This window comes from Papio anubis, chromosome 5 (assembly GCF_008728515.1).
Source record: "Papio anubis isolate 15944 chromosome 5, Panubis1.0, whole genome shotgun sequence".
NCBI classification, from domain to species: Eukaryota; Metazoa; Chordata; class Mammalia; order Primates; family Cercopithecidae; genus Papio; species Papio anubis.
Genome location: NC_044980.1, coordinates 83,528,685 through 83,543,892, shown reverse-complemented (window position 1 = coordinate 83,543,892; position 15,208 = coordinate 83,528,685). Strand labels below are relative to the sequence as shown.

Genomic DNA, 15,208 nt, shown 5'->3' with positions numbered 1-15,208 from the left:
GTGGTTGGTTATACCATCTAGGTTTGTGTAAGCACACTCTATGATGTTTGCATGATGACAAAATCACCTAACAACACATTTCTCAAAAGATATCCTCATCATTAAGCAATGCATGACTGTAATTTAGATAAGTCTCCACCAAAAAGACAGAAGCCATCAGGGAATGGATCCAGTGGGAATCAGATAATATTCAATCACATTTCTGATTTCAGCAATATCCTGGAGAGCTCAATCATTATGCTGGCCAATACCACACTTCCTTTCTTAGGAAAACCTACATTCAGTGCTGAGGGGAAAACTGTGAATTGGAAAGCATTACTTTATTGTGTTTCCTCACAATTTGGTGGCCTTAAATTTCTTACTTAATTAGTAGATCTATACACGGAGAGATCTAACTGAAACCTTCAAGCCATCTGTGATGCATTTGCCCCATAACTTGATCCTGAGTTTAACAAGATATATAGAAGAATGGGGACAAATTCCTTTTAAATGCTACTTGTCTGTTTTATCCACGCTTCCTGGTAGGTGAGGAAGGGCATGAATACATTCTCTGATGCATCCTTGCTCCTATCCAGTCCATTCTAATTCCAATTTCCCCCAATTATTTTATTTTCTCCTCTCTCACAGTACAGGAAATCCTTCCCTTTTCCAAGGTTAGTCCCAAAACACGTATCCTATGGTCTCAATTTTTTTTCCTTTGAAAATTATTCACTATTTTCTCTACATCCATCAAAGCATAATTTGTCATTGTTAATTCATGTGTGTGTGCATGCGTGCATGTGAGCGTGTGTGCACGTATATACCAACACCATTTATTGAATAGAGAGTCTTTTCCCCATTGCTTGTTTTTGTTGCCTTGTCAAAGATCAGATAGTTATAGGTATGCAGCTTTATTTCTATTCTGTTTTCTATTTTGTTCCATTGGTCTTGGTTTCTGCTTTTGTACCAGTTCATTCACATATATTTGATGAATGAATGGATGACTGGATGAATGGTATATTCTTCAGAAGAACTTTTTTATCTTATTTTATTTTATAGATATCAAACCTGCTTAAACACAAAAGTCATGCAAAAGGTCACCACGTACTTTTGACACTTTCTTTAAATGCCTCCTTTATTCTTCATTTAACATTGTTTTGCTGCTACCCAAAACAAGAGCTTATCAACATACATCCATTGTTATTGGCTTTATGAATTTGCTCTCTTCTGCCCATTCCAATAAGCCTTCTCTACATTACCAAAAGAATAGTCTTCAAAAGACTATTTTTATACCAGTCTGTAATTCAAAAACTGACAGAGATTCCACAATGTCTAACAAGAGGTAGGAGAAACCCTAACTCTTGCTCTGAAAATCCAAACCAATGCAAATGTCAGGGTAAGGACCTCCTAAAATCCTCTGCTCCATAAAAAGGAGAACACTAGCAAAAATTGTCAGAATCCATGCTGGCAGAACTTTGGAAATTAACCAAGGGCTTGCAGGATTCCAAGGAGCATTTATTAAAGAAAAACAGCTGAATCTCCAGGAAATCAGTGTACTTTATTATATTTAAACTTGACCTATTCCCACACAACTCTCCCAGCCTCCAAAGTCACCTTAAAAACTAACAGCCTGCAATCACAGCTAAAACCAGCATCCTGGCAGCCACTGAAGGGAACAGAATGGGGCAGGAAAGCCATCAAAGCCCAATTCAGAGTTGTCATTGTTTGATCTATCTAGTGGTTTCTTGAAGACTTCGCTCACCACGGTATCTTTATTTGCCCTGACTCAAAGTTTGCCCAGTATATGAAAGGCTTTTCCTTAGAAGCACTTGTCAAAAATATTTATAGGCAATTATGCAACATAACAGCTGCCAGAGGTAGTAGATAACCGCTGGGAAAAACAATAAGCTAACTAAAAGCTTAAAAGGAAAGACTGGGCAATGAGAAGTTTATTGCAAATTTAAAAATTTCTGACATATTCCTAGAACCTAGAAGATGACACACAAGTATAAGGCTGTGCACATGTTCATGAAAAACCTGTAAAAGCCCTACATTCTCACCTCTGGCTGGCTTTGAGGCTGTGTGCAAAGAGGAAGTGAAGGTCAGGCCAAGTTGAAAATTTTCTGGCTGAATGCTAAAGGTCTTCTTCAAAATGCACACGGAGCTCCCAAGCAAAAACTGGGAGACTTACTGTTTCCCAGGATTTAAGAAAATCTCTGTCCAATCATTAGCTGACCACTAAGCTAACCAAGCAGAGAGGGCAATGGCCACACATAACAAAGAGTGCATACTTTAAATAGACTTCAGAAAATTCACTAAACAAACAACAATAAAAACAGTAACAACAACAAACCCTAGGAATAGGGGGAATCTGAACTTCAAAGCCATACAGTTTCTTAAAAAAGAAAAACACCAAGCATGGAAAGAAACAAGAAAATATGAGCAATACACAGCAAAAAAATAATCGATAAATATTGTCCCTGGAGAACATACCAGACGCTAGACTTACTAGATAAAGACTTTGCACAAACTGTTTTAAGTATTTTCAAAGAACTAAGGGAAATCATGTCTATATAAACAATAAAAAGTATAAAAATGATTTCTCATCAAATGAATGTTATCAAAAAGCTGTTTGTTTAAAAAAAAAAAAAAACAGAAATCTGGAGTTGAGAAGTAAAACAACTACATTGAGAAATTCATTAGAGGGGCTCCACAGCTGATTGAAGCATCCAGAAGAGTAAATCAGTGAACATGAAGATAACTGAAATTATCCAGGCTGAGGAACAAAACAAGGAACAAAAATGAACAGAGTCTCAGAGTCCTGTAGGACACCACCAAATATACCAACATAGGCTTGGTGGAAGTCCCAGAAGAAGAAGACTAACAACAGAAAGGAATTAAAGAAATATGGCTGATGAAATAATGGCTGAAGGCTTCCCAAATGTGATTTAAAAACATTAATCTACATATCTAAGAAGCTCAGTAAACTCTAAGTAAAATAAACACAAAGAGATCCACATGTAGACATGTAACAAAACTGCCAAAGCAAAAGACAAAGAGAGAATCATAAAGGAAGGAAGAAGAAAATTATCACATAAAAGTGATATTCTGATTAATACCTGATTTCTCCTCTAGCCTAGGAGGCTAGAAGGCAGCGATGTATTCAAAGTGCTGAAAGACAATAAACTAAGAATACTATATACAACAAAATTGTCATTTCAAAATTAAGAAGAAATTAAGACATTCCTGGATAAACAAAAAGTGAGAGACCATGTGGCTAGCAACTTTCCTTTCCAGAAATACTAAAAGGAGTCTTTCAGGGTGAAATGAAAGAACACTAGAGAGTAATTTGAATCCACAGAAAAAAATGTAAAATGCCAGAAAAGGTCACATGACAGATAAATATAAAAGATGGCATAAATGTACTTTTGTTATAACTACTTTTAGCCTCTCTGATTTAAAAGATGACTACATAGAGCAATAATAATAGATTTGTGCTAAAGAGTATATACTGTATAAAAATGTAATTTGTACAACAATAACAAAAAGCAGGGGCAGAAATGGAACTATATAGGAGCAAAATTATTGCATGCTATTGAAATTAAGTTGTTATTAATCTGAGCTACATTACTATAGGTTAGGATAGTAAATGTAATCCCCAGGGTAACCAATAATAAAATTAATGAAAAGAATATAATAAAAGAAACAACCACAAAATTAAACTGATACCTTAGAAAATATCTATGTAAAATAAAAGAAGGCAGTAAAAGAGGAACAGAGGATGAAAAGGGACATAGATGCAAAAAACAAATAGCAAAATGGCAGACATCAATCCTATGTTATCAGTAATTACATTAAATATTACTGCATTAAATACTCCAATTAAAAGGCAGAAGTCATCAGAATGAATTGGAAAAAATGACCCAGCTATATGCTCTTTATAAGTGATGCACTTTAAACTCAAAGCCACAAATACATTGAAACTAAGAATGAATATATATATAGGCCGGGCACAGTGGCTCACGCCTGTAATCAATCCCAGCAGTTTAGGAGGCTGAGGCGCGTAGATCACAAGGTCAGGAGATCGAGACCATCCTGGCTAACATGGTGAAACCCCGTCTCTACCAAAAATACAAAAAATTAGCCGGGCGTGGTGACAGGCGCCGGTAGTCCCAGCTACCTGGGAGGCTGAGGCAGGAGAATGGAGTGAACCCTGGAGGCAGGGCTTGCAGTGAGCCAAGATTGTGCCACTGCACTTCAGCCTGGGCCACAGATAAAAACTGTCTCAAATTAAAATAAAACAAAATAATAATCATATATATATAATCATATATATATATCAATCAAACAGAAACCAAAAGAAAGCTGAAGTGACTATATTCATTACTATGGTGTGAATGACCTGTTCAAAACTCATATTGAAATTTAATTGCCATTGTAACTAACAGTGTTGTGAGGTAGGACCTTTAAGAGGTGATTACATTATGAAGGCTTTGCCGTCATGAATGGAATAATGCTGCTATTAGGGGGGTGGGTTAGTCATCACAGGAGTGGCCTCCTGATAAAAGGATAAGTTTGGTCTAATTTCCCCTCTCTGTCTCACATGCTTGTTTGCCCTGTAACTTTCCATCCTGGAATAACACAGCACAAAAGCCCTTGCCAGATACCAGAGCCAAGTTATTGGACTTTCAGGCCTCCAAAACTGTGAGTTAAATAAGCCTCTATTGCTTATAAATTACTCAATCTCTGGTATTCAGAAAATGGACTAAGACACTAATATTGGACAAAATAGACATTAGGACAGAAAATGTTGCTAGAGACAAAGAAGGATATTTTATAAAGATAAAGGGCTCAATTTATCAGAAAGATGTAACAATCATAAATCTACAGGTACATAAAAATCCAATCCCAAAACACATGAATTAAAAAATGACCAAACTGAGGGGAATAACAGACAATTTAACAATTATAGTTAGTGACTTTAGTACTCCACGTTCAATACTGAATATAACAACTAAATAAAAGATGAACAAGAAAAGAGAAGAGTTAAAACATACTATAAACTAACTAGACTCAATACACATCTATAGAACACTTCACCCCACAACAACAGACACACATCTTATCAAGTACACATGAAGCAGTCTCCAGAACAGATAATATGTAAGGCCCTAAACCAAGTCTCACTAAATTTAAAGGACTTTAATCATACAAAGTATATTCTCCAACAATAAGAGAATGAGATTAGAAATTAATAACAGAAAAAATCTGCAAAATGTACAGACATGTTGAAATTAAACAGCACACTACTAAATGACCAAAGGATCAAAAAAGAAAGCACAATGTCAATTAGAAAATAATTTGAGATTAATGAAAATAAAATCAGAACACAACAAAACGTATGGGATGTACCTAAAGCAATGCTTGGAAGAGAATTTACAGGCATAAATGTATATATTTAAAAAAAGAAAGATCTCAAATAAAGAACCTAAACTGCCACCTTAAGAAAGTAGAAGAAAAACAGGCAAACTAAACCCAAATCAAGCAGAAGGAAACAAAGAAAAAATATTTGAGTGAGAATAAATAAAATATAGAATAGAAATACAATAGAGAAAATCAACAAAAGTGAAAGTTGGTTCTTTGAAAAGGTAACAAAAGTGACTGGGCATTGTGGCTCACGTCTGTACTCCCAATACTTTGGGAGGCCAAGGTGGGTGGATCACTTGAGATCAGGAGTTTGAGACCAGGTGGGCAACATGGTGAAACTCTGTCTCCACTAAAAATACAAAAATTAGCTGGGCGTGGTGGCAGGCGCCTGTAATCCCAGCTACTCAGGAGGCTGAGGCAGGAGAATCGCTTGAACCCAGAAGGCAGAGGCTGTAGTGAAACAAGATCGCACCACTGCACTCCCGCCTGGGCAACAGAGGAATATTCTGTCAAAAAAAAAAAAAAAAAGAGATAACAAAACTGACAAAACTTTGGCTAGACTAAGAAAAAAAGGAAGAATATTTGCATTACTATAATGACAAATTCAAAAGGGGTCATTGCTACCAACTTTACAGAAATAAAACTAAGTATACAAAGCATAACCATGAACAATTATATGCCAACAAACTGGATAACCTAAAAGTAAACAAATCCCTAGGAAGATACAAACATCCAAAATTGACTCGAAAAGAAATTAAAAATCTGAATATGCCCACAACAATTAAACAGATTGAACTAGTAATTGCAAAACTTACCATGAAGAAAGTCCAGGACCAGATGGTTTCACTCGTAATTCTACCAAATGTTTAAGGAATAATTAACATCAACCCTTCACAAACTTAAAAATATATATGTAAAGAACAAGACTTCCCAAACTATTTTATGAGGCCAGTATTACCCTGATACTAACACCAGACGAAGACATTATTGCAAAAAAGAACTAAAAAAACTAAGACAAATATTCCTTATGAATATTGACACAAAAACTCTTAACAAAATACTAGCAAACCAAATCCAGTAACATATAAAACAAAATATACACTATATAACCAAATTAGATCTATCCAGGAATGCAACACTTGTTCACCATCCAGAACAAATTAATGCAATGTACCAAATTAATAGAAAAAAAGCAGAGGGAATCACATGATGATCTCAAAAGACACAAAAAAAAGCACTTGAAAAAATTCAACATCTTTTTATTATACAAAGTAGGAATAAAGGAGTAATTCTCCAACCTGACAAAGGGTGTCTATAATGGGTATCCACATCATACTTAATGCTAAAAGACCAAAAGTTTTCTCTCTAAGATCACAGGACAAGACAAGGATATCAGCTCTCACCATTTCTATTCAGCACTTTACTGGAAGTTCTAGGCAGGACTGGAAGTTCTAGGCAGGACAACTAAGCAAGAAAAAAAAAATAAAACGTATCCTTGGGAAAGATAAATTCAACTGTCTCTATCTACAGATGACATGATATTGGATATAGAATATCCTAAAAACTCCACACATAAAAAAATAAAAGAGTTCAGCAAGATTACAGGATACAAAATCAATATACAAGAATCAATTGTTATTTCTACACATTAGTAATGAAGAATTCAAAAATAAAATTAAGAAAATAATTGCATTCACAATATTATTAATAAATAAAATGCTTAGGAAGAAATTTAACAAAAGATGTAAAATAATCAAAACTGTGAGGTACTGGCAGAAAGACAACTAGATCAATGAAATAGAGTTGAGTCCAGAAACAAAATCATACATTTATAGTCAATTAATTTTTGACAGTGGAGCCAAGCCAATTTAATGAGGAAAGAATGATTTATTCAGCCAATGGAACCTGGATAATTGGATATCTATGCGCAAATGAAGGAAACTTATATCATATTAAAAATTAACACAAAATGGAATAAAAACCTAAATGTAAAAGCTTAAACTATAAAAGTCTTAGATGAAAACACGGGTATAAATCTCTGTGACCTCGTATCAGGCAACAGTTGCTTAGCTGTGACACCAAAAGTATAAGCAACCAAAGAAAAGTTAAATAAATTAATTCAACAAAATTAAGATATTTTGCTTCATATGACACCATCAAGAAAGTAAAAAGACAACCCACACAATGAAAAACAATTGCAAATGATATATCTGATAAGGGATTAGTATTTAGAGTATGGGAAGAACTCTTATAACTCAATAAAAAAAAAATTTTTTTTTAACTATTTTAAAAATGGGCAAAAAGCCTGAATAGAAATTTCTCCAAAAATGATACACAAATGACCAACAAGCATGTGAAAAGGTTCTCAACATCATTAGTCTTTAAGGAAATACAAATCAAAACCCGAATGAGACATCACTTCACACCTAATGGGATGGTTAACATAAAAAAGAGAGAAATTGAAACTCTCATACTTGCTGGTGGGCATATAAAATGGTAAACACACTTTAGAAAACAGTTGGAAATTCTTCAAAAAATGAGGCACAGGGTGACAATATGACCGAGCAATTCCACTCCTAGATGTGCAACCACAAGAACAAAAAACTTATGTCTGCACAAAAAACTTGTATGCAAATGCTTAAAGCAGCATTACTTATAATAATCAAAAAGTAAAACCAATGCAAACACCCATCTATTTATAAATACATAAATGAAAGGTGGCATATCCATACTCTGGAATACTATTTGGCAATTACAAAAAGATTGAAGTATTGCTACATGGTATAACATGGATGAATCCTTAAAACATCATGCTAAGTGAAAGTAGACACAAAAGGCCACATATTGTATGATTCCATTTATACGAAATGCCCAGAATAGGCACACCTATAGAGATAGAAAATAGATTACTGGTTTCCAGGAACTGGAAGGTGGTGGAGAAAGGTGAGATAGAGAGCAAACGCTAATGGGTACAGAGCTTCTTTTGGAGGTGATGAAAATGTTCTGGAATAGACAGTGGTGATGGCTGCACAACTTTTTTTTTGAGACGGAGTTTTGCTCTTGTTGCCCAGGCTGGAGTGCAGTGGCGCAATCTCGGCTCACTGCAACCTCTGCCTCTGCGGTCATACGATTCTCTTGACTCAGCCTCCCAAGTAGTTAGCACTACAGGCCCGCCTGTAGTGCTGGATCCACCACCACACCCAGCTAATTTTTTTGTATTTTTAGTGTAGACAGGGTTTCACCATGTTGGCCAGGCTAGTCTCAAACTCCTGACCTCAGGTGACCCTCCCGCCTCAGCCTTTCAAAGTGTCGGGATTACAGGAGCGAGCCACCACACCCAGCCACAACTTTTCAAACATATTAAATGTTACGGAAATGTACGCTTTGAAAGGTGATTTTTTTTTTCATATGTGAATTATCAATTTAAAAAACAATCAAACCTTCTCTGTACTTCCAGTCATCTCTTTCTCTTCCTTCAACATTTCCAGTCAAGTTAATCTAATATGGGTCTGGGACAAGGCCCTTGTATTATTCATGCTTCTGCAACTTTAATCTAAGGTAGTCCCAATCCTCTCTACCTCTTTTCACTCCCTCTCCTCCACTATTTTTCAAAGTCCCAATGAAGTCCCACTTTTTCCAGAACACTCTCCAACCTTAGCTTACTAGTCTGCCAGAGAACCAACCAACAAGCTCTCTTCGTTTCATTCCTGCTCATTAACACTGTTGAATTTAGTTAAATAAAACGAATGATTCTAACTATAACTGTAATAAAAGCTTTATAATCACAGATTGGAAATATAGATGAAAATGAATTATTTCACATGTTCTCAAAACTATACTGATCACTTGTAAGACATATCTAAAACACTTCTATTATGCCTTCTTTTGGTTAAACATTATTTGAAGAATGAAAAATGTATTATTTTACTTCCAAATATTTACACAAGTACAGTTATGCAAAAACAGTATTGCACTAAAAGATAGAGCTACACTGAATTACTGGTCCATGACATGGATTACAGGACAATATCATCCTAATTATCCTAACAAAAGGATTACCATACCATACAGTGGCTCCTTCAGAGGAATATGAGTGTATACATGAAGTATATTAATACTACCTAATTGCCAAAATTCATGACTAAAGAAGCTGACAAAAATCTTATTTTCAGTCAGCACACAGTACAAAACCTTTATTTCCACAACATGCCTCAGAGCACTTATTCATTTGTTGTAACACTTAAGAATCTTTTCTCTTTTAAACTTATTCCCCACAGAATTCTTTCTGGCATAAAGGAATTGCACCTTCTTTGTTAATTTTGTGAGTCATGGTAACTGAATTAATCCCAGTATGTATGCCCTATGCTTATTGTGCATACTGCATGAGAAATAAACCATTAACAGTGCACACAATGACTTTTTGGAGTTGCATTTTATTTGAAGCTATTCTATGTCTTTCAACCTGTGCCACATTTCAATAATGACTATTTATAATTACAGTCATCCCCTTATTTGCTTGGTATTTCATTTTCCTTGCCCTATGGCACCCTACAGTTGAAGGCAAGGAAAACTCTCTGTTGATTAGTTATTTAAAACCAGCAACAATAACTATGCTGGAGAGAAGACTACTTGGAAAGGATTATATAAGACCTAGCACTCAACAGCCTCAGACAGAGAGCAGCAAATTATAAACCCAAGTACTTCGTTGCATGTAACCAAATTGGCTAGTTGAAATGCTAATTGCCTTTCAGCAAAACTGAAGACAGACAGGGGACCTTGTGCTTCAGAGAATGAAATGCATTTTTACTCCACTTCTATACCATTGTCTTGCTGAGAATCATTTGGAATCTATTCATAAAGGTAGCTCTTTCCCTAACCTTTAAAATGTGGGAAATTTATTTGGCCCCTACCAGCACCTCAGACGTGCTGATGTGCCAAGATGAGAACAGATGGTTGGATTAAAGCCCTGTTAAGCCCCTAATAAAGTGAAGCATGAAAAATCTCTATGCTCAAACGTATAGTTTAAACCAAGAAAATATGCCTAGGGAAGTAAGTTTTGAATAACAAATAGATTTATGAAATTAAAATAACCAGAAAACATAATCTTCAAAACAACTATTTTCAGTGTAACTACATGCAAATGCATACAGAAAGAGTTATCGTTTCTCTCAAAGAAACGCCACAACTTTTCTTTACACTTAATAATTTTGTGAGTATTACTTCAAAACTCATTTATGGACAATGATTCCAGCAGCCAGTGTTTCCCTTTAATATAAAAGAGGGTCCATTCTACGTTTTCAGAATCCTGAATAAATGAATGAGAAATGCCCTATCAGCATCTTGCCCTCGCTTTGGGGTAAAGCCAGACTTACGCCCGACTGCACCAGAAAAGGGCCCCGTGACCACCTGCCCAGCAGCTGGGGGAGGGACTTGGTCTGGTACATTTTTAAGTGTATAGTGTGTCACAGTAGAATCGGAAAACACAGCCTTTGTATTACTACAGTCGCTTGTGCCTCAGCTCCACCCTTCTCCTCCTCTGCCACACCTCACTCAGGGTAACAGAGCTGGGGTGCTGTGGCTTCATGTGTGGCCTAACATCCTGGCATATTGGGGAACCCTCCATGCATGCAAAAGATGCTCCCTGTGTTCCCAATCCTACCTTGTGAAAGGAAAAAATTAGGCATGCAATGTGAGGAAATCAACTTTTCTGTACTATTCCATTCTACATGGAGTAGACTCTAGTTTATTAGTAGTATGTTTACCTTCATTGCTCAACAAATATCTTTACTTACATAAAGTCTGAACTACCCAGGAGTAATGGAAAACTAAGACTAAATAGAACTTTACTGTACATGGTTTCAATAAATAATTCAGCTCTCACCCTGATTCGACAGGAATTAAGAGAAGAAAGACCTCTCTGGCTGGATATTCACCAAAACCTTTAGACTGGGGAGGTTCTGGTGATTTTTCATTATTTCTTTACTGTCTGAATTTCCTGCATGACTTTGCATTATCTTTGCACTCAGAAAAAAAGTTATTTCCAGAATGGTGGGGAGGTAAATTGAACAGTGTGTGATACTCAGCTATGTGATTCCTCCCCGCCCCACCAAAATCAGGGAAATACACATCCAAATCTCTCCATGGTAACACACTGCATTTTATAACCAAATTAAACAATTTTCTAAGAGGCTCATTACACTTTGTAAGCATCTGTAAATTGTCTAGTTGCCCTCTACTTGAAGTGAAAAATGGTGATGGCATTGTGCTTCCACTGTGTAGATTTCAGACCTGGTGCACAAAATAACGACTTATCAAAGGCAAATAGGCAACAAGGCAATTTATTCAATAGATTAACCATTATGCTAAACCCTATACATATAATCACATATATATAGACACTATATAAGAGAAATGTAGAATACAGTCATCGTCTTCAAGGATTTTGCATCCTAACTGGGGCAACCTTGAAATTTTAAATAAAAGTAGGGCAGCAATATAAGAAACGGCACGAGGTGGCATTTGTTTGAGTGACAATAAATCAAACAATTAATGACCAAGTTAACCCATTAGGATACTTCTTACCTAGCAGTATACAAGAATGTATAGGTGACTAAAACATGTGGCCTTAAGTGTGTCTCTTAACTGTTCTAGGTCTCAGTTACCTCAAATATAAAATAAAGAGGTTGGTTTAGTTTGGCTCCAAGTCTCCTTCCAGTGCTTCAAGATTTCATGTTATGTTAACAGCCTAAGAATTTCAGAACAATGAATGATCACACATTTAATCTAAGATAAAAAGTATTTTCTTTGTGGGTCCTCCCAGGACATAGATCTTTCTGCCTCAGTTTCCTCATTTGCAAATCAGGATAAAACAATTTAATTCATGATCCAATATAAAATTACACTAATAAAGGGCTTAAGAGAATTCCTGGCATACAATTCAATAAATGTGACATACTATTATGATTCATCATGGGATATGAACAAAAGAGTTTAGTCACAGCTAATTCCGCTCTCAACACCCTTTTCCCTTGGGTGTAAGCATTTTTGTCTCAAGCATGACTACCTTCAAGTAGAAAGACATCTGACATACTTAATAATAGCATTTGCTTAATACTAGTTTCTGCCCTCTCACATTTTTTCTAGTAGTTATATTACCATAAAACCATTTGTGTTCCAAATATATCTCATATTATCACTTTCTTAGAATACAACTGGCATTCCATAAATATACAGCATAAATATGTAACTTATTAAGATATAATAAATGGAGACTGATACAGCACCTATATATTCAATCGTATCAAGACTCAGTGTTACATAACTTACCTTTGCCCCATTATGGACTCTCATAGTAGTCCAAGATTACCTCAGTTTACGGACAATTTTAGCTTTTAATCATCACATTCAGTATAGTATAAGGTCCTAAGAGCATTCCGAAAAAATATTTGACCCAGCTCTTATAAACTGCAACTCTGGGCAAGGAGCTTAAACTTTTCATTCTTCAGTATCATTATCTATAAATTGGGATATACTACTAATCAATTTATGATGGCATTGTGTTAAATAAGATAATCTATGTAAAGAGTTTCTAAGAATTCACTACCTAGCAGGCATTCATTAACGAATGACTGCTATATTTATTCATCATGGAAATGAGAAAATGGACATAAGATTCAGTCGTACTTCAGCTGTACATTTTTAAAGTGTGTACATCTTGGTTACTTCTTCTAAAAGTAATAATTTGAGAGATATAATATTTTTAGCTGAAATAAACCTTTGCAATCACCTAGACCAATTACTTTATTTTATAAATGAAGAAACTAATGCCTGGAAGGATGGGTGAATGTCCAAAGTCATTGTGTGTTAAAGGCAGAGCTAGAACATTATATCTAATCACATATATTTAATATATTTTATCATAACATAGTTCAGAGTGTTTTTGACATCTCCCTGTAACCTACATTTTTCTCAAATTTCATAGGCGGGAATAGTTTCCACTTACTCTATGAAATTAACCCAGAATAAATAATTGGTGCTCATGTGTATCCTGCCTAAAATATCATTTTTTCTCTTACTTATGATCCGTTGGGTTTCTGTTGTTGTTGTTGTTTGATATAATTATTTTGATCAACTACACAAAAAGGGAGAAAAAAAACTTTAGTAATTTAAAGTAATCATAACTTCAGTAAGAATTTCTAATCATGCTGTATTAGTTAAGGTATACTTTTGACTTTCATCCTAATTCTCAGTAATTATGCATCTTTAAAATTTGGTATCAGTTTCTAAAAGAGTGTGCAGCATACTAATAAATATATTACACACATTTTAAAGGCTGTGGATTTCATGAAGTGGGAAAAGTTGGTTTAAAACAAGTTACATAAGATAACACACCTTAAAATCAATTTTCCCCTGACGAACACAGCTATAATTTCTTGGTTTTAAGAAAAAATCAATTTTGAGATAGTTTTTAAAATTAAAGTATAAGCTTTTAAATATATATACATATATATGTTATGCTATAGCTCCATGTTAATCCCAAGCTCCCTAAAATCAATATATTTCGCTGAAATTTTTCGACGCAGTGGTTATTTTGGAACACAAACAAGACTCCTTAAGTTTATCTCACCCTTTCCGTTATCAATTATTACCTATGGCGCGCCGTTCTTGGTCGGTTATTTTTCAGCTAGACTTTTTTAAAATTAAAGCTACGGTTAGGGTTTCAAACAGGCAGAAAAAAGAAGAAAGGAAACTTTTCACTCTGCTCATTCACCTCTCACCTTCTTTGAGATCAGGCATCTTTGGAACGGGCGCATAAGGGGTGCAGGAACCTAACGCTCCCTTCAAAGCCGCAGCCTTGGATAGAACCGACGCGGGCAGCTATGCCCCGTTACCCGCAGGCCGCGGCGCCGGCTGCGAGCCCAGCCTCCCTGCGTCCGGCTGTGGCCCGCCCTCCGGGCCGCCCTCGCCGCCCACCTCCAGCAACAGGTGCTGATGCTGAGGCGCTCCCCTGGGGCACCGAGATGCTCGCAGCACCACTCCTCAGTCATAGCCTACCTGGCCGCAGAAACACCGACATCCGCGCGCTCCCAGCGGTCCCCGCCGGCCCTCCACACACCCTCGCTCTGCCTCTCACTCCCGTCCCGTCCGTACTCCCTGCTCGGGCTACTGATTCTTACTCCTACTACGCGATCAGGAGGAGGGCTCCATTCTCCTCCCCTTTCTCCCCGTCCCTTGCCTCCTCCCTCTCCATCCTTCCTCTGCTCCAATAGGACCCCATGGCTCCCCAGGCAGCGCTCACCTGACCAACGGAGCGGGGGTGGCCGCCCAGGGCAGCGCACACTGCTCTGCGCAGCGGGCAGCCAGGTCCGCGCTCCGGCGTCGGGAACACCCTGCCTTGGCCATCCCTAATGGACTCTTCCATCAGCGAGGCGCCTAAGCTGACCTGCCGGGGCTTAGGAGCGCGGGAGTCCTGCCTCTGCCTGCGCGTCCCGCCTCCGCCTGCGCGTCCCAGTCAAAGTGCGCGGTCAGAGTTTTCTAATCGTCTCGTTTGGCTAAACTTTCTAGTTGCCCCTTGGGCACAAGTAACTCACCATGGACAGCGGTGCACACCGCCCTGGGTACTCCACTGTAAGCAATTCCTAGTTTTCTTTCTGGGAAGAAAACCCATTTACTAGTCTTGTTCCGTTCCTAAGAGAATATTTCTTTGCATGTTGACCGAATCACTCCCTAAGTTTACCGCATAAGAATTTGAGCATAAATTGATGAAATATTAGAAAGGAAGGATCAACCCTCAACTGAATTT

The 15,208-nt window shown here is 36.9% G+C and overlaps 1 protein-coding gene across 3 annotated transcripts in view; it reads right to left on the bottom strand.

Moving 5' to 3' along the window:
- Positions 1–14,685, bottom strand: part of ADGRV1 (adhesion G protein-coupled receptor V1) — a 585,058-nt gene extending 570,373 nt beyond the window's left edge. For all 3 annotated transcript variants that reach the window (XM_031666293.1, XM_031666294.1, XM_031666295.1), the window contains exon 1: positions 14,461–14,685. In XM_031666293.1, the coding sequence (XP_031522153.1) occupies positions 14,461–14,482 (22 nt within the window). In that variant the 5' untranslated portion in view covers positions 14,483–14,685. The remainder of the gene's footprint in view (positions 1–14,460) is intronic.
- Positions 14,686–15,208: the final 523 nt, after the last annotated feature.